Source organism: Corvus brachyrhynchos, unplaced genomic scaffold (genome assembly GCF_000691975.1).
Source record: "Corvus brachyrhynchos isolate BGI_N302 unplaced genomic scaffold, ASM69197v1 scaffold91, whole genome shotgun sequence".
Lineage (NCBI taxonomy): Eukaryota > Metazoa > Chordata > Aves > Passeriformes > Corvidae > Corvus > Corvus brachyrhynchos.
In genome coordinates, this window is record NW_008236442.1 from 1,317,232 (window position 1) to 1,340,103 (window position 22,872).

The 22,872-nt window shown below is 47.1% G+C and overlaps 1 protein-coding gene across 2 annotated transcripts in view; it reads right to left on the reverse strand.

Annotated features, from left to right (window-relative positions):
- PRICKLE2 (prickle planar cell polarity protein 2) overlaps positions 1-22,872 on the reverse strand; it is a 58,397-nt gene that overhangs the window by 25,847 nt on the left and 9,678 nt on the right. The window contains exons 1-2 of one of the 2 annotated variants that reach the window (XM_008643587.2): positions 16,363-16,910; positions 6,475-6,658 (exon numbers count right to left, since the gene is read on the reverse strand). In XM_008643587.2, the coding sequence (XP_008641809.1) occupies positions 6,475-6,606 (132 nt within the window). In that variant the 5' untranslated portion in view covers positions 6,607-6,658; positions 16,363-16,910. Of the gene's footprint in view, positions 1-6,474; positions 6,659-16,362; positions 16,911-22,872 lie in introns of those variants that run through there. The other variant, XM_017747166.1, reaches the window with a different exon arrangement.

A 22,872-nucleotide genomic window follows, 5' to 3' on the forward strand; every position in this document is an offset into this window, starting at 1 on the left:
GGCCTCTCTTGGAAAAGCAAGGGGGAAAAATCCCAAACAAACCACATGCAAATAACTTTCCCAGTATGTCTGTGAAATGTTGGAAGTGCTCGTACACGTCGACTCACACACAAGCTCCACAGATGTCAGCATGTGAGCCTGGAAAACGGGTTCAGTGTGCTTTGGCCTGAGTCTGGCATGTCCTCCTTTTCCAAGGACATTAGGATACAAAGCACTGATTTATTTTTTGAAGCAAAACAATCCTTACAGCAAGGTCAGATGCTCTGAAATGAAGAGTGGGAACTGCTGTTTGGGTCTGTCAAGCATGGAGATGCAGCCAGGCATGCACCCTGGAGGGATCCAGAGCACCCCCTGAGAGCCCAAAGCCCCAGCTGGGAGCAGACCTGCATCACCCCCAGATCTGTGAGTGCCCAAGTGCCAATACACAGCAGTGGGAGGAAAGATGCAATCCTTGGCGCCGGGCAGTCCGGCATCCCGCAACGCTGGGTTTGCTCTTGGAAACCCGCTCCTAAGTCAGAGGGACAAGGGCAGGGAACAAAGGAAAAATAATTTTTCTAAGTGCTATTTGTTCTGGCACGCTCTGCGGCTTTCCGCACGCTCCTCTCCCATGGCTAACGGCAGCTGAGGCATCTGAGCACTGTGCTCCGCAGTCAAGAATGACATCCATTCCTGCCAAGCCTTTGGAGCAGCTCTCGGTCTGTAAGAGATCCCGCGGAAGCGCTGCTTCCTGCTGGCATCAAAGAGGAACATTTGAATGAAGGCCCTACATCCACATGTTTTAGACTTGTGAAAGTAGATGACATTATTTTTCTTTTTTAAAGCAGAAATTGAATTTGGATTAAAAAGAGCCAGATCAGCGCTTTCAACAGCATCCAGAGCGGTCTATGCTGCGAGGTCCATGCAGGACTCAGGGTCCCCTGGAGCACCAGGAATGATAATGATCATCTGCTGCATTGATCATCACTGATCATTCCCCTGGGTGCACTTAACATGCTCTTGGATTTCTAAGGCATGGGGTAGCACACTAGCCTAACACTGAAACACAGAAAAGCTGTAGTTGCACACTAGAATAAACCTCCAGAAGTTTCTATTGGGTAGTCCAGAGTTCTTCAGTTTTGTTTTCCATTCCCTGCCTCTCACCTCTGCTGACCACCACATATCTGCTTCAAATTTCAGAATCAAGCAAACCATGTCAGATGAGTGGTTTGCTTTCCATGGCCCACCAAAAGTAGCTGATTCCCTCCCTGATAATAAGATTGTTCAAGGACTAAGTAATTTTAACAGCTTCCATTGGCTCACCATGATCAGGACAACACCCCAGGATACAGAAACGGAGCAAAAGTCCAGACATAGGGTTTTGCCATGGGCTTTTTTGCAGCATGGGATGTGCTCACACTCCTCCATCCACTCTGTTCCAGGGCAGGGGGAACAGCTCCAGGACCTCCTACCTCACCCCAGCTGCCCCCAAATCATGCAGCACTGGCATCACATGCAGAAAAAGCATTCTGTGTGCAGGACTGGTGCTCCATCCAGCAGCTGGGAAGCATTCGGCACAGTCCGATGCCTGGAGGCTGGATTTAGACAGCTCCAGCCTTGAAATAAGAGCCGTTAACTGTATGGCTATTTAGGTACTGAGAGAGTTCACTGGGAAGGTGATGGACTTACTGCTACCTCAAAGTGAAACTGGAGAGCTTTTCAAAATGTGCTGAAATGCAGCTTTTGGGTAAAATACTCCAGCGTGCACATGTGTAAGGGGGCAAAATGAGAGGCAGCTGCAGCTCCTGGGAGCAGGGTACACAAGTAATAGCTTCTCCTCAGCACCCTCAGCTTTCCATCCACCCTGCTCTGCTCTCAGGATCAGGGTCTACCAGGAAGGTAGAGCTCTTTGGGCATTTTGTCCATCCTCTACTAAGTAATAAATTAGCTTGTCTGCTCCCCATTACTATACAGGTTTGGGGGATGGGGTCACTTTGGTCTGTTTTACTCCTTGCCTCATGCAAGACTTCTTGAGGAGTAGAACAGTAAAACAGAACTCAGAGGGCTCAAGAAAGAACAAGATGGTACAACGACTGTGACACACAGGCACAAGTGAGACACACACCCCAGAGCAGGCTGGCCCAGATAGTGTACTTTCTACCTCACCAGAATGGTGAAAATCTTTATGTAAGGTGTAAAGGCATGTTCAGTGTAGGTTCACCTCCATTCTCCTTTGCTCACTTTGTGACCTGAACAGCAACTGATGAAATTTAGAGGTTTTATAACTCAAGCCCTTGCAACAGGTCTTGCAAAAGATCCAGAAGAGGGATTAATGTGTATGTTAGACCCTGAATAAGTTCCCTGTGACAGCTACAAGTTTCACACCACTGCAAAGCTCTTGAGGTCCAAGCTCTAACAGCTGCCTTAGAGAAAAATGGTCCCCTGAACCTTCATGCTGATAATTTTAGCTCAGATGAGATTTTCATAACTTTTTAAGGGACTCAACCAGAGCAACTGTGTTGACAACAAGAGGGAATTAAGTTCTTACGGCACATGTAAGGTTCTCAGATGTTGGCATGCCATACAAAAAACTACACCGCAGCTGAAGTAGAGCCCCATCTCTTGTTTAATTGGAAATTTCTGCCCATAACCAGCTGCTCCTATTACTGAGACATAATAAAGATAGAAATCCTAAAAAATCTCTTGTATTCAGAAATTCAAGCTGGCATGTTATAACCCCTTTGGATTTCTCCAAACCACAGGCCCAAGGAATTCAAGGCTGCACATTCACATGTATTTATACATGCCTTGCCTAAAAATGTGAAAAACACATCACAGAAGGACCTATTTTCAAGCATCTGCCCTCAAACTTATGTCAGTGCAAGGAGGATCAGCTATCGGACTGCCAGCCCCAGCAAACAAACTGGCTCCCAAAGATGTCTTCCTCCGACTCTGCAGCCAGGCTCAGTCTGGGATTTTGCTTTGCTGAGGACACACTTCTAGAGGTGTTTGCCCATTTCAAGACTTTGACACTTATTTCTTTATCCAACCATTAAACTGCAGACAGAAAAAAAGAGCATTTCTCAAAGCCCATGTCCCCTGCTTCTGTAGGCCACCTCTGCCATTCCCATCTGCATCCCTATCTTCCAGAAGAGAAGTCCCTCTTCTGCTGTAAGGTCCAATCCAAGTGGGATTAGACCCCACAGAAGCCTCCTGGCCATCCTGTGTAGCTAATTGCAGCTACAAGAAACCCTATTTCCTTATCCCATTGTAATTTATGGAGCTCAGTCCTGGGTTTTTCCTGTCACTCTCCTGGCTGGCAGGCTGTCGCTGAGCCTTACACCTCGGATGGTTTCAAACCTCTTCCAATTTCCTGCCTGAATGCATTTTGAGACAGTTCATGTCTACATTCTTGGGCTAAAGTTGGAGCTTGGATAACTTCTTTTCCCCCTCTAATGAACAGGGAGGGATCATAACCTCTAAATTTGCTAAGTTGGACAAACTAAGCTCATGTAGGCTCCCCAATGAAATAACATTTCCAGTGTCCTACCAGTTTACACCCCTCTTTCTTGAGCAGACATGTCATACATTTTAGTTGGTTTACCAGAAAAAATTTCATCATACCTTAATTCAGGGGTGCTATCAATTTTTAAATTACTATCCTAATGCCTGTGTTATAAACATATTTAGAAATAGATTGCATTTATGGCTTTTGAGTCAAGCCCTTTGTAGTCTTACACACTGATGAGCCATAATATAAGGGATAATGTCCAGCTCCACTCCTCATTACAATGTTTGGATCAGTATCTGTGCACACTGGACCAATGCTTTTTTTGTCTTTAGTACTGGGCTTTGAGTAACCAACATGATTTTCACTAGTGACAGGTACCACAGACCAGCTGATGCCTGAGTTAGTGTCCAGGAATACAGTGAGACCTTATAGGTTTGAGTCGGTTCCCATCTAGATGACAATAATTTAAGCTTTGGATGAAGGGACTCTCCAAATACTGAAATGATGTGTGGACACTGCCAAAAAACAATGTCATGTTGCAGGCCAGCTCCTCCCCACTGAAATCCTCTAAATTGCTGTGTTGAGTGAGACATGAGTGCTGTCTCCCAAGAACAGCAAGGTAGGAAGGCTGTCATCCAAGTAAAATAGGAAAATTGCATTAGTCTTTCAGGGGAACACTTACCTCCCCAGTTCATATACTGCATAGAGATTTTAATAAGGTAGAATATTGCAGAAGAAGTTGTTTCATTTTATCTGTTTCACATCCAAAAAAAAAAAAAAATCATCAGCAAAACAGCAGGAGGAAGAGAAAAATTCCCTGCCTGTTATTTTCCCCCCAGCCTGACAGCAGTACCCTCAGTCAGAGTAGAGCCCACCAGCTGCTCCATGGCAGGCACCAGCCTTGCAGAGGCTCCACATCACGTGCACACACCTGACTCATTGACCAAAAAGGCACACATATGTCTGCAGACTTACACGGCCCCAGTGAATTGTTGCAGAGGTGTCTCCTACCCCCATGGGAAGTAAATGGCCCCTCCAGCACTGTGGGGCATCCACAGCCACAGGACAACCATTCTATGATTCCTTGAAATTCAGGATGCTGCTCTTCACCCAGGGACAACCCCCAGCCCTGCAGTGTGGCTCTTGCACAGCCCAGGGAAGTCACACAACGCTTTTGTCATCTTAGTGGCTCATCTAACACATGAAAACTCATGAAAGGGCTAGCAGATGAGCTTTGCTGGATGGATTTCAGTGCCTGTCTCTGGCTCTGCTTATGGCTGCTCTTCATCTCCATAGTGATTATAGAGACAGGTTTGAAGTGGCAAATTTGCTGAAAGGCCCAGTGATGCAGACTGGGGAGTGTAATGAGAAAACGAGCATTTGGATTGAGGAGCACCATGACCTCTGCAAGAAATAGATGCTGGAAGAACCTAAAAATACATTAACCTGGGTAATGCATGAGATGTCAGTAGCTACAGATAGAGCTAATGGACTTCTGTTTCTTCCTGGGCAACCCAAACTCCCTGAAGCCACACTTAAAGAGCACCTGAGGGATCAAAGAAGCATACAGGTCTCCTGAAATATGTCACCACGATGCTGAAAGTGGGTTTCAATCACTGCTCATGCCATGATGTACTCATTAAAGACCATGGCTACCTGGTCAGGTGCCACCTGTCACTAAATACCTGTATTTCCACCCAAAGCTACAGGAACATGAGCCAGCTTGGGCTCCAGAAACTGCCAACATGCCTGGACAGAAAACAGCAATGACAGCAGGTGGCACCAACTTGGGTATGGTCCTCCAACGGGACGCCTCAAACCCAAGTGGTTCATGTTGCCACAGCATGAAGGACCAGCAGAGCTACTTCAGAACCATCTGCATTTCTCCACACCCCACATCTTGTACCTCCTATGAGGCAAAAAGAGAGCCTCTGACATAAGGAAGGTGACAGAAAACAAGGCTGCTGCCTGATTTGCATGGTTGGATGGCACCAAATGAAACACAAAGTGCTGTGGAGTTACAAGTGAGCACTGAGAGAGGCTTATAAAGACAAGGAAAAGAAAAAGAAACAAGCCACCAAACAACTAGATTCTCTAATCAGACAGATAATATTTATAGCCTACGGGTGGTACCAAAATATTTCAGGAAATTTCTAAGCCAGGAATAAAAGCACAGGAAAACACAGTAAAGGACAGCAACTATGGCAGTAAGAATGAAAGCTTTCCACCCTCTCCTAGCCTCCTTACACAGTTTAATATTATTGCCATATCATATCATACTGCAATTATCAAGGCTAAGCTAATTTTGCAATCTCCACTGCAAATTAAGTTCTGAGTTGAACATATAAAAAACCAGCATAAAAATCAAAGGAATCATGTAAACTGGAAGGAGCAGAATCAATGCATGCTCCACACAGCACACTGAGGTCTATCCATCCCACTCAATCCTATACCAAGAGACTTGAGCTTTATTTAAGCTATTCCTTCCAGTAAGGCATAAACATCATGCTTGAAAAACCCAAACCACAAAGCTTTTGGCCCATTTTTCAGACTAATCTACCAGCTGACTGTCTGCCCTGGACTTATGACAGAGAAGAGCAGTCCAGGAGGGCAGAACACAAGCACTGAGTCCCTGGGAAACACTGGAGTCCCATTGCTTTTTTCCCAGTGAAACATTAGATACGTCTGTATCCTTTCCCTTGCACAGCCACAAGAAATCCCATCCTGGAGGTATTTTGTCTCCCCCCCCCTCTCAATTACCAATTACATCCACATACGCAGAAAACCACAGGTCCTGCAAGGATCACATGTCTATTTTGTTCCATTTGTGCTTTCAGACCAGACCTGTCCCTGCAAGTCTCTCTAGGGCACCTGGAAACAGCCACATGCAACATGTGCTTGCACCCTAGAAGAAAAAGCAGGGAAACTATTTCCAAAGAACATGCAAACCCAATTATTTTCTGGTAACTGGGTGGTGTCATCATTACCTGCTCAGGCTTCAGTCCAGGGGGGACCCAGGCATACTCCTCCAAAGCACAGCCTGAGTCGTCGTCAGAAGTTGAATTCCTCTGGAAGTCAAACATGAGCTTCGTGACTGTCTTCTCCATCTCCAGAGGCATAACTGTTACAACGTGCTCTTCCTGGGAGCACTTACAGTGAAGGCAAATCTTCCTGTAAGGTGAGGAGAGACAAAAAGAGATGCCCCAGTGAGCAGTGCTTTAAACAAGAAAGTGATTCCTGCCAGTTGCTGGCCTGCAGAGACTAAACTCAACCCTTTCTTATGCTCAGGCATTTTCTAACACAGGATTTGTCTCTCTTATGAGGAGAAAATAAAAATCCGTATTTGCTGTAACAACACCTGGCAATCCATCTGAGTCAGACTGCCCAATGTTTGGGGATATGCAATTACTTGTCCCTTTACTGCACCACAAAGAGTATTTCCAGGGGCCAGCACAGGCACAGGGCATGCACCTGCCTGGCGGGGGTTGACATGCCAGCCAGAATTGCAGAGTCATTACCGAATTTAGGACAACTGAGCACTTCGCTAAAATGGGAAATAGTGGATTGACTGGGAAGCTGCGAATGACAAGTCTCTTTAGCCCGCTGATAGCATAAATTTGCTTATTAAAGTAGCATAAAAATTGATTACAGTCTGAACACATAAAACTAAATTAAATTAAGGGAGGCTACAAAACCCACAGTCACACTACAATGGAATCTTAACCACCTGGCTCAGTGGCACACGCTGCAGCTCAGCGGCACAGGAAGGAAAGAACAAGAACTGAAAGAACAGCCCACAGGCTGCAATTCGACAGGCATTAGCTTAATTTACTGCAAATATCAGTTTTCTTAACACTTCTTTAAAGGGGCTGTTCCTGCAGCTTGTGGTCTGTGACACATTTTCTTCACAGGCTTGAGCCTGAGCTTTTATCTGCAGGGCTGCAAGGACAGTATAGATTCATACAATAGTTTGGGTTGAAAGGAATCTTAATGATCATTCAGTTCCAACATCCCCTGCCATGGGCAGGGACACCTCCCACTAGACCAGGCTGCTCAGAGCTCCATCCAGCCTGGCCTTGAACACCTCAAGAGATGGGACACCTGCAAGTTCTCCAGGCAATCTGTGCCAGGGCCTCATCCCTCTCACAGTAAAGAATGCCTTCCTAATATCCAGTCTAAACCTACTCTGTTTCAGTTTAAATCCATTCCCCCTTGTCCTATCTCTATATACCCTTGTAAAAAGTCCCTCTCCAGCAATCCTGTAGGCTCCTTTGGGTACTGAAAGGCTGATAAGGTCACCACAGAGCCTTCTCTTCTTCAGGCTGAACAATCCCAATTGTCTCAGCCTTTCCTCACAGGACAGGTGCTCCATCCCTCTAATCATCACACCCCTTCACCACAGTAACAGTGAAGGACAAACCTGGCAGAAAACATCCCCCGACAAAGAGGTTAAAGGGAGTGCTGATAAATTGGCTTCTATTTCTGAAAACTCTTCCACAGGCTGGGTCAACGGTATCTATTTTAAAGCAACCACACAGGATTCTGAATTAATTTGCACTAATGAAGCACCACTGACTTCTGAGGAATGAGATAAGGTTTCACTTGGGTAGCAGAAGGGAGACATCACAGAAATAATAAGGTACCACACAAAAAGCAAGGGAAAATTTACAGTTGCCGTTGCAGGTTTCTCTGCTCTGTGGCAAAGCAAAGAAATTCAGAGGGAAGCAATAGTTAAACCTGGGGGCTGGAATTTTTAAACACCTTTCCTTCTCTTTCACTGCTGTGTACAAGCCAGCTAAGCATAGCAGTGCTCAGATCCAGCTTCAAGTCTAAATTTCCATTTGGCCATTACAGCACAAAAAATGCACTCTAGCAAAAATCAAGAGGCTCCGTTAAGTCAAGCCAGGGAGATTTGCCAGATTTTCCCATTTCCTGCCTTTCATCAGATCTAAACCACACAGCAACCCCCACACACCCCAGCGTCTGGTTTGCATCCAGTTGGGGAGTCTCGGCATCACCTCTGGCTGTTTCTTTAAAAAATAATCAAGGAACCATTTCATGTGAATACTTTAATTAATCAGCTACCATGGAAGGGTGTGGAAGGGGTACTCTGCCTCAGCAAAGTCACTGGTATCATTGCTGTTTCCATCTCATTTCACGGTACGATTAAAAGCAGCTCAATAGGCAACAAGATGTTAAGAATAATTCATAGAGCCCCAATTTGGCACTAGAGACAGCTATTCTAAGGGAGTTTAGGACTTAGCCAAATTTTAACTTTTGGGATATCGATCATGAGCTTTAAAGGGGAACAAACCCAACAGTCCACTGGGAGCATGAACATTACAATGGGGAAAGAGCCAGCCCACAGGCTGCTTCCTCCTTCCCACTCTAGACACACCCCCTTCAGGAGATGGGAGATGGCAGGAGAGCATCAGAGGTCTTGGCTTTTAATAAATTAAATAAATCAGGACCTGTAATAACAGTGTCAAAGAGTGAATAGGTGAGATGTATGATCAGACAGACCCCAGAGATCACTCCCACCATTCCCCCCCCTGCCCCCAGCTCACACCACATACAGCCAGGAGCTTGAGGACTGGGTCAGGAAGCTGGTTTACCCCACCCTTCCTCCTGCCCCATTCCAGGCAAGTGAGTACTGTCGGTGAGTGGCTTCCCTGGTCAGAAAAGCAAAGGATGAAAACAACACAGGTAGTCTATCTACTCAGCAGTGACGTCCCCAAGCCAGGACAACTTTTCACCATTAAAACTTGATGATATCCAGGCATGGGGTTTCTGCCACCTCCCCAGGCAAACTGTACAAAATTCGAGATCTTGCCTCTGAGACATTCAGCTTTTTCCTCCTCATTAAAAGCAGATGATTAACAGCTTCAATTACAATTTTCTTTACATTAGGATATGTTGTTTCATGGGAACAATACCCAGTGTCCTAGGAGTGTCTTTCTATGATCAGGTTTCCATGACTTCTTCACATAGGTCTCACTTACTCAACTTTATTTTATCATCTTCCAGCTCACTATAATTAAAAATAATTCCCCATAGTAAAAATTTAATATCAAAATGTACATTTCAAATGTGAGATGAAATCGAAAAACCCATTTTCCCCTGCTGCATTCAGAGCAGAGCAGCACAAAGCAAGACAATGACTGTGTCAGCGCTCACCTGTGCCTGCAGTGACCGCAGTGACAATGTGGGTGCCCCTGCCACAGCAGAGAGCTGGTGGGTGATGGAGAGGAGCAGGGCCATGGCTGGCAGCCTGCCTGGCTGCTCCTGCCAGCAGCAGCTCATTAGTCACTATTGTGGGAAGCGCGGCACAGCCTGGAGATGATCAGCACATCGGTGTGTCACACACCTTAGCATGGACAAGGAGCTACAGCCCAGGTGGGGTGGCACCTCCTCCAAAGGGAAACCCATTAGCTTGGCTCTGGCCAAGCCTCATCAGCACCAAGGCCTCAGCAACAACAACCTCTGCTGCCTGTGCAGCCTCGCACAACTTAAGAAGAGCGCAGGCAGCTGTTTCTTTTTAAGCAAGAATAAATTAACACCAATCACTGTCTGGAAATTCCGTCTTCATTCATGAGCCTTTCCATTTTGCTCTCATCCCAGGTCTGCAAGTTTGTCTCGGGGAAGAACCTGCCCTGGTGACTCAGAGATATCACCAGCACTGGGGAGGAAACAAGGATGCCAGGATGGCTGACAGCATGACTGGCTTTGAGCACGGAGGGTGAATAAAGGAGCTTTTAAGCAGCTGTAGCTTGTGGACAGGGAGGAAAGGCAAGCGGGAGCCAGCCGGCAGCCAGGCTGCTGCGGGAGGCACGGGCTGGGGGGCATCAGCAGGGCTGCTTGGCACGGAGCTGTGCACAGAGCTGCCCTGTAGCAGGGCCAGGACAGCAGGAAGCAGATGGGGAGAAAAAGAACATTTCCTGGTGTCAGATTTAGCTGGAAAAGAGCTTGCCTTGAATTTACTTCACATGGTACAAAGCAGCAATGTCTCAAAAACAGACCGAAAAATTTCTTCTCCTCAAGGCCAGCAAAGTTACAAGATGGATGTGCTTTATTTTGCATTGGCTGCTTTTACATGGTGCTCCTGGCACAGTGGGCAAGTTGTCTCCTCAGAGGAGACTTTAAGCCCATTCCCAGTCACATCCCTACCCACACACTGGTGCAGGAGGAAGGTGCAAATAGACCCACCACCCCATGCCAGCCCTTTTCTCTCTACGGATGAAAACAGGCACACAATGGGAATCTGAAGCAAAGAGGACCCAACACACCAAGCAGAGAACCTGGCTTCTAAGTCCCTCTTGCTTGGGATGCAGAAGTAAGTACACTCCCAGCCTCAGTCCACCTACAAAGATCTTGATAGAAAACCAATTGACCTGCAAGGTCTCCGGGACGAGGCAGTCCCTTGTTGTACATCCCTGTTAGCAAAGCACAGCCTCTGCTATCTCTGCAGGCTCCCACAGCCCCTTCATCTCAGCAATGGCACCAACAATAATCTAAACCACGCTGAAAACACTAGTGCTGTGCAAGAGGCTCTGGAGAGAGCTGCAAACATGACCCCAGCTTTCTGAAGAGACGTGAGGTCTCCCTGCTGTGAAAAACCAGCACCAAGGCAAAGGGGGTCCTTGCCAAAGGTGTGTAGCTTCAGCAAAGGAGCCAGGTAAGCTGGCCTCTCCCAGCATCCCTGCATGTGTCAGGCTTTGGGGTGCACAGGCAGGATGGGACTCCCTAGGATGTTGACAGCAGCATACCCCTGCCTGCAGGAAAAGCTCCTGGCCACAGGGCTCTTCTCTTCCTGTTTAGTGGGTGGGCATGCAGAACATAACACAGCAAACAGCACCAAAGCAAAGCGTGCCCAGGCTGGGATCTGCAGATATTCTGAGGAAAGGCAGAGACCAACACCTCCCAGCAACAGTAGGAATGAAAGCAGAGTTTAAAATTGTGGCAGAAATGTTAAAATTCCTCTCAGACAAAGAAGGAACTTGGTAAACAGCCCTTATCACCCACCAGTGGGTGCTTATCTCTGCTTCTCACTTGTTTCTTCTGGGATGGAGATAAATGGGCTGTATCAGGGAGCACCTCCATCTCCAGACAGAAAAAAAAACATGGCCTTGCAGGGCCATGTGATGCCTCTGCTGTGCTCCCTAATACAGGATTTGCATGCATTTGTGCACACATTAACATGCAAGATTTGGAATCCCTCAAAATGCAATTGGCTGCTCTGCTCGGATGGGGTGTGTAAATGCAGACGGACAATTCCCTTCTCATTTGGCTTAAGACATACACAGCAGCCTGATCTCTTCCCACCATCATGCCATCATTCTGACTGCAATAAGGCTTTTGAGTCAGCCATCAGTCAGTAAATCACAAAATCCCAAGACTTCTTGAGAAAGAGAGAGGCTCAGGATTTGGGGCAGCTCATATGACCTCTGAGTCTCTTAACAAGGGTGTCTTAATATCCCTGCCTGTTATCTCCTCCCCTCATTTGAGAGTTAATGAGGCATCTTCCCATCCCAAGTGAGCTCCAGCTATACAGACCCGTTTCTCCAGACCTCACAGACAGGGCAAACATTTACCTAAATGGAAAAATTAACACAGTCCTTCACTGCCATAGGGAGAGTCCAGCAGCTCTTCTCCAGCACAGGGAAACTGATGCATGGAGCAACCACAGGCAGCACCCAGCTGTGGCTTCCCCACAGACTTCCTAAACATCAGACAAGCCCCAAGCTTTTGTGCTCAAAACAGTTCAGGCTGAAGTTCTGCCTCTTTCTCCATCTTCTCTAACACTGTATTTTGAACTAAACGGTCCCAGCAGCCCCCAACCAGCTGCTGCCCATGGCCTCAGGTCCCATGGAGTTCAGTGACAAGAGGGCATCTCTCCAAACAAAACATTTCTGCAACTTCCCAGCTCTTCCAGTCACTGCAGCTGAAAAAAACCCCAACCTATCAGTGGGAATGAACTGCAAAGACTGTGTTACCTGGGTTGAAAAGGAAGCTTAGCAAAAGCTTTTACCTGCCCACTGTGGTGCAGGAGGAGGTGAAGTAGACACGAGTACCTACAACATTGGGAACTAAAAGTCTGAAGACGAGGCCCTTGGTGCCCTGCAAGGACAGTCAAGGGATGCTAACACTCACTTGACACAACCTGTTGTGGGAACAGCTGGCTTGAAGATCAACATCAGGTGGTAGCAACAGAGCTGGCAGAACAGTAATGCCAGGAAACCAAGGAGGAGAGAAATAATCCAGCAACCAAACTGGTTGCATCCTACAGATACAAGTCCCCCAGATCCCAAAGGCCATGGGAAGAGAACTTTTAGCCACCCAGCTCCATAAAGGTCTGCAGGAGGTGGGGAAACACTGAGAGGACGGAGGAGTTGCAAATCAGACTCTTCTCCATCTTCCCCATCCATCTTCTCTTGTCTCCCCACTCAATTTGCTCAAGGCAAGTCAACTTTACAGTGTTGTTTTATGTGTAGTTCCCCCTTGACCCCTGCAGTGCCCACAGCAGCAGCTGTGAAGGTATCCAGGATGGCATTGAAGCTTTTATGACGAAGCCCATTTCCACTCCTGGAAAAATTCTCCTCTCTAGCTGATTTGTCCAGGCTGGAGACTAATTTTATTTTAAAAACTCATCCTTTACCAATGCAAAAGCTATTCTTGCTTAATTAAAAAAAGGAAGAATAAAAAAAGAACTATCTCCAGTACTGCCAGTTGCAGCCAAATATGAGCAAGAGCTGCCTTTGAGGATTTTCCATTTGCTCTGTTTCCATCACAAATCAGGACCATCCCATTCAAAAGCAGGTAGAACATCTCCCCGTGGGTTCCCACTTGCCCTGTCCCCATATCACTGCTTCACTGAGGCATGGCCTGAGGCAGCCTCCAGGCTGCTCCCAATCCTGCTGTGGTCTTAGGCACCACATGGCAGACAACAACCGTCAGCACACCAGAGGCAGACCAAGAAATTAGGACAAAACACAACACAATGCACAAACCCCCCAAATTCCTCATCTGATCTGTCTGGTGCCCCCTTAGGCAAACAAGGAATCACAGAACCACAGATCAAAGCTGTGGCCAGACCTTGCAGCAACATCCCTGGATGAGAATGAAAGCACGACCAGCCTTTCAACCTGTGGCTAAACCACAGTGGGGGATCTAGGGTGCACCACAGGCCATTTTGGGGGTGCACCCCAGTGCTCTGCAATGAACACAGGTCCCTGCTTGGGCTCCAGTTTCTTCTCGTGAGCTGGGTAAGAGCTGCAGGGTGTTGAAACACCCTCTTGACCTGAACCACACTGCCAGGCTGCTCCCATGAGCCACAACCTCTGACATGAACTGTGAAAATTCTGATACATAAAGATGAGTTAGCTAAATTAAAGGATATTAATAACTCAGCAGGTCTCAGAAGAACTCTCAACTTGGATCTCTCAGGATATTTTGCAGAAGATTCAATAATTTTTTTCATAAAAAGAGGTTAAACAGAAGAGGGCAAAGTGCTACACCTATGTGAGCTGCAGATCAAGCAAAGGGGAGAGAGATAAGAGGCAAAAGAAGCTGCAGTGAGCCCCAGCCTGTTTCCCACCCATGCTACCAGGAGAAAAGGAATCCAACAGGCTGCTCCCTCACATCCAAGATGACGGAGGCAGCCTGCCAGCTCTCAGGCTTACCGCTACTCTCAGCATATTTATATTAGGGTTGGTTTTTTTCCCCTTAAAGGTCCAGCTCTTAGCATACAGAAACAATAACAACCACATATTTTTCCCTGGTCATGGAGAAAAAATGCAAACCACTAGTTTACAAGTTGAAGAGAAGAATGGGCTCAGCAGCAGCAGTAACAACCCTGAAGCTGGTGGGCAAACAATGCTGAAGCCAAGCTCATGATTATAAAAGGCAGAAGAAGGTACAGGATGGGCAGATGCAGGGACTGTGGACACCCGAGAGGGTTTGGTGTCCCCCATGGCAGGACAGCTCCAACCCCAAGGATCCCAGAGACCCATGGGGCCCCTGGCTGATGGGGTTGGGGCAGGGGAGGGAGTGGAGGAGAAGGCACAGCAGGCCCCTGACAAACTCTCCCTCTGGGCTCCCCATCCAAGAGCCAACGTGAGTCTGTGTGACAAAGTGCTGCCTACCCTGAGGGTTATCTTGTCAGATTTTAGTGATAGCATTGCGTAGCTTTTCAGCCTAACAAGATGCAGAGCTGTATAGAAGGAGGTTCTTTCTGCTTTGTTCTTAACTGAATGATGGAAATTCCAAGCCTGGGGTTCTAGAACCCTGGATCCAAACCCAGCTCTCCACTGAGAAACCTGTCACTGTTCAGCATGCAGATCTTCACTGTTTTCTCAAGTTTGAATAACCCTGGGCTCTCCACAGGCAGTATTTATCTTCCTGCCCGTCTCTTTCCCCCATCCCATTCCAGGCTTGCAACCTATCACTCCAGACTAGCTAAGCTAAGTGAGTTCCCAGAGACCTGCCCCAGGGCTGTACATGCTATTTTAAGGGCCTTCACCAGTTTGTATTTGCAGCATGACAAGCAGAAACCACGGGAACCAGTAAACATGCTTCAATCCAAGTATATCCAGGCCATACATCCTGAAGGAAAAAACCTGGCTGACAGGCAAAGTGCTCAGAAGCAAGATGAGCTAGGCTGAAAATTGTCACTATTTCAAATGTTAAGGCTCAGACAGTGTCCCATGAAGCAGGCAATACTGACCTGCCTGTGAAAGCAAACACTGCCAGCCTGATCTGTGCCTGTGCTGGCTGAGCCAGAGCCATGCTGCCAACAGCAAACACACAAGGCTGGGTCATTCTGTTAAACCGAGTCTGGCTGGCAGAAAACACACAACGGGAGAAGATTAAAATATGAAGCAAAACATAATCTTGTTAGCTGCAGACAGTTTTACTTCACAAATCTTTATCACAGGCTCAAGCTGGCACCCTTATAAACACAATGCAGTGATGCGAGACATGTAAGTGCTCCCACAGCAGGCGAAATAATCGCCGAATGAAAATAAGTCAGATAAGTTACAAGATAAGAGAGCTAAAACTGAAAGGATGACACTGCATCTGGTGCAAATAATTATTTTGGCATTATTCTGTCCAGCACTAATCCTCAACTGCTCGAAAAGATTCAATCACTGCTGAGCACCGCCAAGGAATCATGACTAGAAAACAAAGAGCAACCGGATTAAAATCTTTCCATGGTCACAGGTCATGTCTGTGCCACATCTGCTTAAAATGTTCCTTCAAGGGACGAGAAAAAAAAGGAAATTGGACTTGAAAAGATTGCACTGAAAAACAGAACCCCCAGGTTGCAGTTCTAGGTTGGTTTACAGTTTGGCATTCTGGCAAGAACAACAAGGACTTAGAAAGATTACTTTAAAACTTTCTATTCTCAGGAAGGCAAAACCACCAAAATAAACATCCGAACGGCAATGTCCTCATTCACAGCCCCAGCCTGCATGCAGAAAATGTGCTTCTAGGGGCTGCATTTACCAGAGCAATACAATTAACACCAAGAGATGAGGATTTTTTAACTCCTACTAGAGTCAGCTGAGCCTTCCTGATTATTTTTAAAATGAAAAGTCCATTACAATAGCATCAGCATTTCTCCCTGATATCCTGCAGCTGCAGAAATGCAATTTAAGAATTAACCTTTTACATCCATAAACACAGAGAACAGCAAAGGCTGGAAAAACAGCACAGCCCCTCACAGCTCACCACCACCAGCACACTGAGCAAAGTTATTACGCAGCTCCGTGCATCCATGGAATGCTCCTTATTCCTCCTCCTCCTCCCTTCTACCTTCTATCTCTCCCAAAAATCCACGACAAATTTGAAGTCGCTAGCCAAAGGAAGTTCCTTACCTGTTCCCACTGGCAATGACAGTGCGGGAGGGAAGAATCTCTCGTGCTGCCCAGCTGTCCTAGCTGTGACCGGTGCCTCTGGGCTGGAGGGCTGCTCGCAGGACCAGCTGGAGCACCGCAGTGCCATAAAGCATCCCTCACTCCCGGCTCTGCCCAGCGCCAGCGGAGCCGCCGCTCGGGGCTTTGTCGGAGCCTCTCAGAGCAGGCACGCACTGACCGCGGAGTGTTCCCAAAGGAAACCTGCCCCGGAAAAACGTGCCATTCCTGCCCCGCGTCTGAAGCTTTCCCGTCAATTGCCTCGCTGTGAAATCCGGCTCCAGAGGGTGCCTCCCTCTCTGCTCCCAGTCCGAATGAATCCAGCAGCTTCCCCCTCCAGCCTGCCTTTCACTAACTGACCCTTGAAGGTGGCAAGAGGATGTCCAATTTGCTCGCCGAGCGCAAGGCATTAACGAGGAGCGATGCAGCCCGTAGAGAATAATTGGCGGCGCGGGAGCGGCGCGGGGCTCTGCTGTTGCATTGCTCTCCTCTCCTGCATGTTAATGAACAATGATGTCAGCAAGCCAAAGTCACCGCATACCACCCGGACCGGCGCCGCGGCCCGGCCACCCGCCCCTTTATTTACATGGAAATCAGCCCACTCTCCGAAATCAATAAATCCTGTAGGCGGCTTAGGCAACGGAGAGGGGAAAAAAATCCTCCTCGCTCACTTGCGTGTTTCAAAGAGTTGGCTCCATACCAGCAGCCCAAACTGAATGGTGTGAAGACACTGATTATCCTTCCCCCCTTATTTGATGCTGACTGAACCTCAACTTGCTGTCAAACTTCAGGCACCGCTTCTTAGGTACGTGGGCTATTAACGCAATGATCCGATGCCTCTGAGCAACGTATCGTTTTTCTCCTGGCTTTCAATGCCCTCTTAATTATCTTCTACAGTCGTTTGCTGTGATTCCCTACTGGTTTTCAGATGCAGCATGTTTGTGACCAGCAGGGCTAAACATTCTGGGAAATACAAGCTATTAGCGTGGCATTTTGCTGCATATTTTAATACATTTTCTCTCACGCGGCCGCGACAGATGAACGATTCACACCCTTTTATGTGTGTCTCAGGTGAGTACTGCGAGCCCCAGGAATGCAGCACCTCAACAGGGATACTAAGCATCTTTCCCCCGTGTTTCCTTCCCCTTGGAAAAGAAAATGCAGAGAAGGAGCTACGCTGCCAAATCTCTTTTGCTGTTCTTTCAGTCCGTTGTTTGGGAATTCGGTGGTCACAAATGAATAATTCGAGTCAGCTGGAGTACAGCGTACTTCTCAGTTTTTAGCACTTGCAAAAAGTGAGTGAAATTCAAAAAACCAGTTTCTGTGGACTCAAAAAAACCCCACAGAAAGCAAATAAAATTTTCCCAACACACAGTGCTTCTTGTTGAGGAATGCACCTGGTCCAGGCAGCTGGGCTCACAAACTGCAGATTGAGATGGAGACTGAAATGCACTTTAAACTCTGGGCAGGACCCTGATACAAGAGGCCGTGAGCTCCCAACCTTTGGGATAACAAAGGACATGAAGATGGGGGATGCCAGCCAGGTAAACAGATACTGAGAGACACTGCAGGAGCTGGGAATTGCCGACTTTTTGGGTAACAAAGGAGTTAAAGACCAGTGATGCCAGTAAGGTGGATGGACAGGAAGAGGAGAGCAGGAGCCGAAGACAACTAAAGGTGAAGAGCGAGACTTGAGCCTGGGTAGACTGTGAGAGGATGAAAGCCCAGGAGTTCCTTTCTTGGAGGGTTCTTCTCGGAGGCACCAGCTCGGGCTGTGTCTGTGTTGCTGCTCCGGAAATAAATGGCTTTATGGAACAGGACAGCTAAGACTCTGCTATGGGAAACCTGGGGCCGAACTGGTGAGGAAATGTTGTCTGGCTGTGAGTGGGGTGTGCGGGGAAGCCAAGTGGGGCTCCCGTTGGCTCACTGGAGCCGCTGCTGTGAAGGGACTTTAGTCCCAGAAGTCAAAGTCTCTGGCCTTGGGAGTGTGACTCCCAGAGAGTCTTGTGAATGGTCAGACTGGGAAGTTTCCTTAACGTTCTGTTGCATGCTCCTGAATTTCGAGGCCTGACTCCAGATTTCACAGCCCTTGATTTTGGCAATATTAACTATGTTTACAGAACACAGGAGGATGCAGAAACTACAGCTGTGAGTCTTTCTGCAGCCTAAAATGACTTGAATTATTATTACTAAGGCTCATAAATTAGGTTTAATTACATGGAATTACACTCAAAATCTCAAGGGTGAGATCTTCAGCTGGGACAAACCAGCCCAGCTCCCACCCAGAGCCTCCCCAAGTTACTTGGCCAAGTGGGACAAACCAAGAATGTGCAGAGATCTGAACTCTCTTATTTTTTTCATTTAAATTAAGTCTGAGCAGCAAGTTCAAGAGCAGAGCACTGACTCTTAGTGCATCCATCCAGCCAGATCAGACCTTCCTTTCATAGAGCAGGGGCTTCTGCTGGAGATGGCTGAAGTGCTGAGGATGGTCTCCTTCAACTCGTCCAACTACAAAGAACTTGTAGGAAAAATCTTCCCTGATCCTTCAGCTTCCTAAACTGGCCCATTTTGCCTCTTCCAGCCTGAATCAGTGCTGCAGGCAGGCTGTCAAGCTTGCCTCTCTATGGTTAATGTGCCATGGCCCCAAGATAATTTACTTTTCCTCTTGAACTCAGAACATGTTAATTACAACACAAAGGGAACGAGATGAAACTGAATTGGGCAAAAGCAAATAAAGAAGCCTGCTTATAAAATGATAATGTTGAGCAGAAATGCTGTAGAGCAGAAATTATGCATGTTCCCTGGAAACATATCCCTAAAAGAGTGCAGCAGTGACTTGGGGCTACAAATGGCACAAGGAACACATCCTGCTCCATAGGGCACATCTTGCAGGCACTAATTTTCACCCAACACATGAGTAAAAATGCCTGACTTTACCTGCATTAACTTTCAAGGAGGAAAAGCCCTTTAGCTGCAAACACTTTGGAGCAAAGTCTCTATTCGTGCTTCAAGTGCTGTAGGAGCAGGACTGTCAGCCGGCCTTGCCCTCAGGGGAAAGGTTGACATGGCACGAGTGTCCAACCCCACACTTCTTGTACAACACTCTCTGTGCAACCATCTACAGCAGCTTTGATCACCCTGCACCAGCCTGACATGATCCCACCCCAGGGCCGGTGTCATCCCCACACAACCAACCATCCTCAAGCTGAGTTCTGCTTGGCTTTCTTGGCCAACTGATCATCTGCACAAAGGGATCACACCAGGAACCGCAAACTGTTCAGTCTAAGTTCATCCACAAAGAAGAATGGGTGTGAGAATCATGGACTGAAGTAAAAGATTAGTAAAACACCAATGTCTGTAACACTTCAGCTGCAGGGCTAGCTGCGAGCAGAGGAGCTTTGTGTCTCCAAGCAGCGTCTCTGATCATCATCGCTCCTGACAGACTTCTTGTTCCAATACCTGCAAATCTAAATATCTACAAAATCCAACGAACAGCGTCTTCTGAGACAAGAAATCAGATTAGAAGCTGTGTAATGTTTGGACACACAACTGTCTCAGGGAAATGGAAATGAGCCTTCCTGCTTTGAAAGCTGCCAGTTTGCTGACAATTGCTCCATATTATTGTTACCTACTGCAAGGCTTGTGAAAAGGTCATGCATTGGAATAACTCCAGAAGGCACACAAGATTTGTTGACGGATTGTGCACATTATGCAGGTGAAATGGGTGTTTCATTAGGCAGCAAGGAGAATACTGAGCTGGTGGAGCACATTATCAAAGGTTAGGTGAAGGACTTGCATCATTACAAGGATGGATGCTGACAATTGCCAGCAATGAAGAAAATGACCAGAAGTAAAAAGCTACTAAAATAAAGATCAAGAGCAGGAAGCCCCTGCTTCTACGCAGGGGTGTAAGATGGACAGCTCTGCTTGTAAATGTAGCACCATCTTTCTTCCCTTTGTTGCTAGTTTTAATGATAAACACCCAAATGCAGTCAACTTTAAACTTTCTGCCATTTGCACAAACTCATACCTGCGGCTAATTTAACAAATCATTGGAAGAGCCCATTTTTCATAAATGCTGTGTTTTATCACCTTGATGTATTGATTGTCTGTCAGTCAATAGAGTTCCACAATGTTGACTCTGCTGATGGCAATGAGCTGCACAGCAGAGCCACATGCAGCAACAGCAGACTGGTGCCCTCAAGGTCACCGGGCTACTACCCTGATGAATGTCAGATCAAATTGCCTTTCTGAATTATTTAGTGAGCATCCTCTGCTGCAGCATGCCAGGGCACTGCACAGCACTGCTACCTTGGGATGTCACAAGAGGCTTCAGACTCTGCCACCCCAAAATGCTGCCCACAGGGACGCAGACCATCCCTTGTACTGCACACACCACCAGCTTGTTCTGCACCAGGGGGGTTGCAGGTCCCCTTCACCACCACCAAGCCCATCCTGGCTCATAGCCACAGGCATAATAATAGATGACTTTCCCATTGCTCTTTCTGACCACAGAAATACAGAACTGGATACTACAGTGGTATTTTTCCGCTCCGGTCCCACGCTCACCCTGTAATTTGCAGAGCAATCTCCACTGACAGAGCCAGTGCTCCCACCCCAGCGCCAGCACAGGAAGAGCCCAGTGTGGTCCCTGGGCACAAGGCAGTAGAACATAAGCAGTACACATAAGCAGTAGAACAACAGGCTGGAGAGGGCACAGTTTTACAAACACTGGATGGGAAAGGCAAGATGACTGCAAAAAGTTGTTAGTGACAGGGAAGGGAAATGACCCTATGTGGCAGGGTACAGCCCAACTCTGCCCAGCCAAATGCCCGTCTCTTCAAGAGTCACACAAGGATGTGTCCAAGGCATGGGGAAGGCTCCTTGAAGAATGTGAATCATGAAACAGAGGTCAGGACTTGAAATAAGGATGAGGTTTATTTTTTCTTTTTTTGTTTTTAAGCAAGGCAGCAAATGCTTCCCCACGGCTCTCAATGCTAGAAGCAGGGATGTCTTACGTAAAAAAAAAAAATGGGATAGACAGAGAGGCAGAGAGACCAACACCAGATGCAGATCTTAATCCCAAAACTTGGCCTCCTCCACTTTTCCTCAGGGCTGCCATTTGTACCTTCACGTGCCTGCTGCCTGAGACCAACTGTGACAGACCCACTCCTCCTGCTGTCACCTCTGCTGCCTTCCACTCATTTTTGGCAGAGCCAAGGGTAAGGATCTGTGCTGTCAGTCTGCAAGGAGGACTTTGGTTTTTAAAACACCATCGAGTCCAGCAGCAGCTGACACAGAAGGGGAGATGCAGCCCATATGCACTGCGGCTAATTTTAGAGACAATTTTCTGTGTTTCCTACCAACTCACCCAGTGAGTTGACAACTCACCCAGGTCTGACCCTGGCTGGCACCCTCTGGTGCACAGCCAGAGCTGGACAGTGAGGTGTGGCCATGAGCTCATGCTGTCCTGTCCATGTCCTCTGGCAGCGCTGAACCACACAAACACAGGGATGATCAGCACACTGCGCTGATGTTCCTGAGCATCACTGCCTGGCACCGCAATCCCCTCCATGTCAAGGCACCCCAAAAGGACCCTCCTCCACCGACCATCCTCACCCCAGCACTGCATGCCCTGGTATGATACACAGAGCACACCAAAACCAGAGTTTAATCAATCACTATCTCTTCCTCTCTCTTTTTTTTTTTTTAATCACCTTAATGCAAGAAGCTTTAGAGAGCTTAACACAATAAGGCTTCCATTGGCTCTAGCTTCCACTCGGCACTAATAAGATTTTTACTTTTATATGTTGAAACCAAATTTGTAACTGAATGTGAACAATCCAGATGCTCCTGTGGTTTCTTCCCCTTTGCTAGCCTGATAGGCTTCTCATCTGAAGACTTTTTAATAGTGTCCTTTAATGATGTCTACAAAAGCCTCATTAAAGCACTCTATTGTAATTTAAGCTAAATAAACTCAACACAGTTATTTTTGTAATCGCATATTTTCCTTGGGGCCTTTCCACAAACAATAAAGTGTTCACTGAAAATACATTACAAAGGAATTGCATAAATCTTCAGCTTATCTGGTGGTATGTTTTCCAAAGATCTAAACCTTTGATCAGCAACAAATTAATTTTCCATTTACACAAAATAGAAGATGTATTTTCAGGATAACCAACTAACCCTGCAAGTCTGCATTGACATGGCAGCAGCTCAGGAGTCCCTTGCTGCCGCCCTTCTCACTACCTGACACTGTCAGGGTCGCTGTCACATCAGATGATTTTTATTTTATTTTTTGGTTTCAAACCTGTCTAACAGGGTGTTTCGGGTCAGTGGTTACATACTGAGGATTTCCTGTCTTAAGTCACTGAGCTCTCCACTGCACTAGCCATGCGCTGCCTGGCCCCACCACCAAAGCTGTGCATCCCCGAGACCAGGGGAACTGACTATCTCCATGCTCAGAGGCGAGTC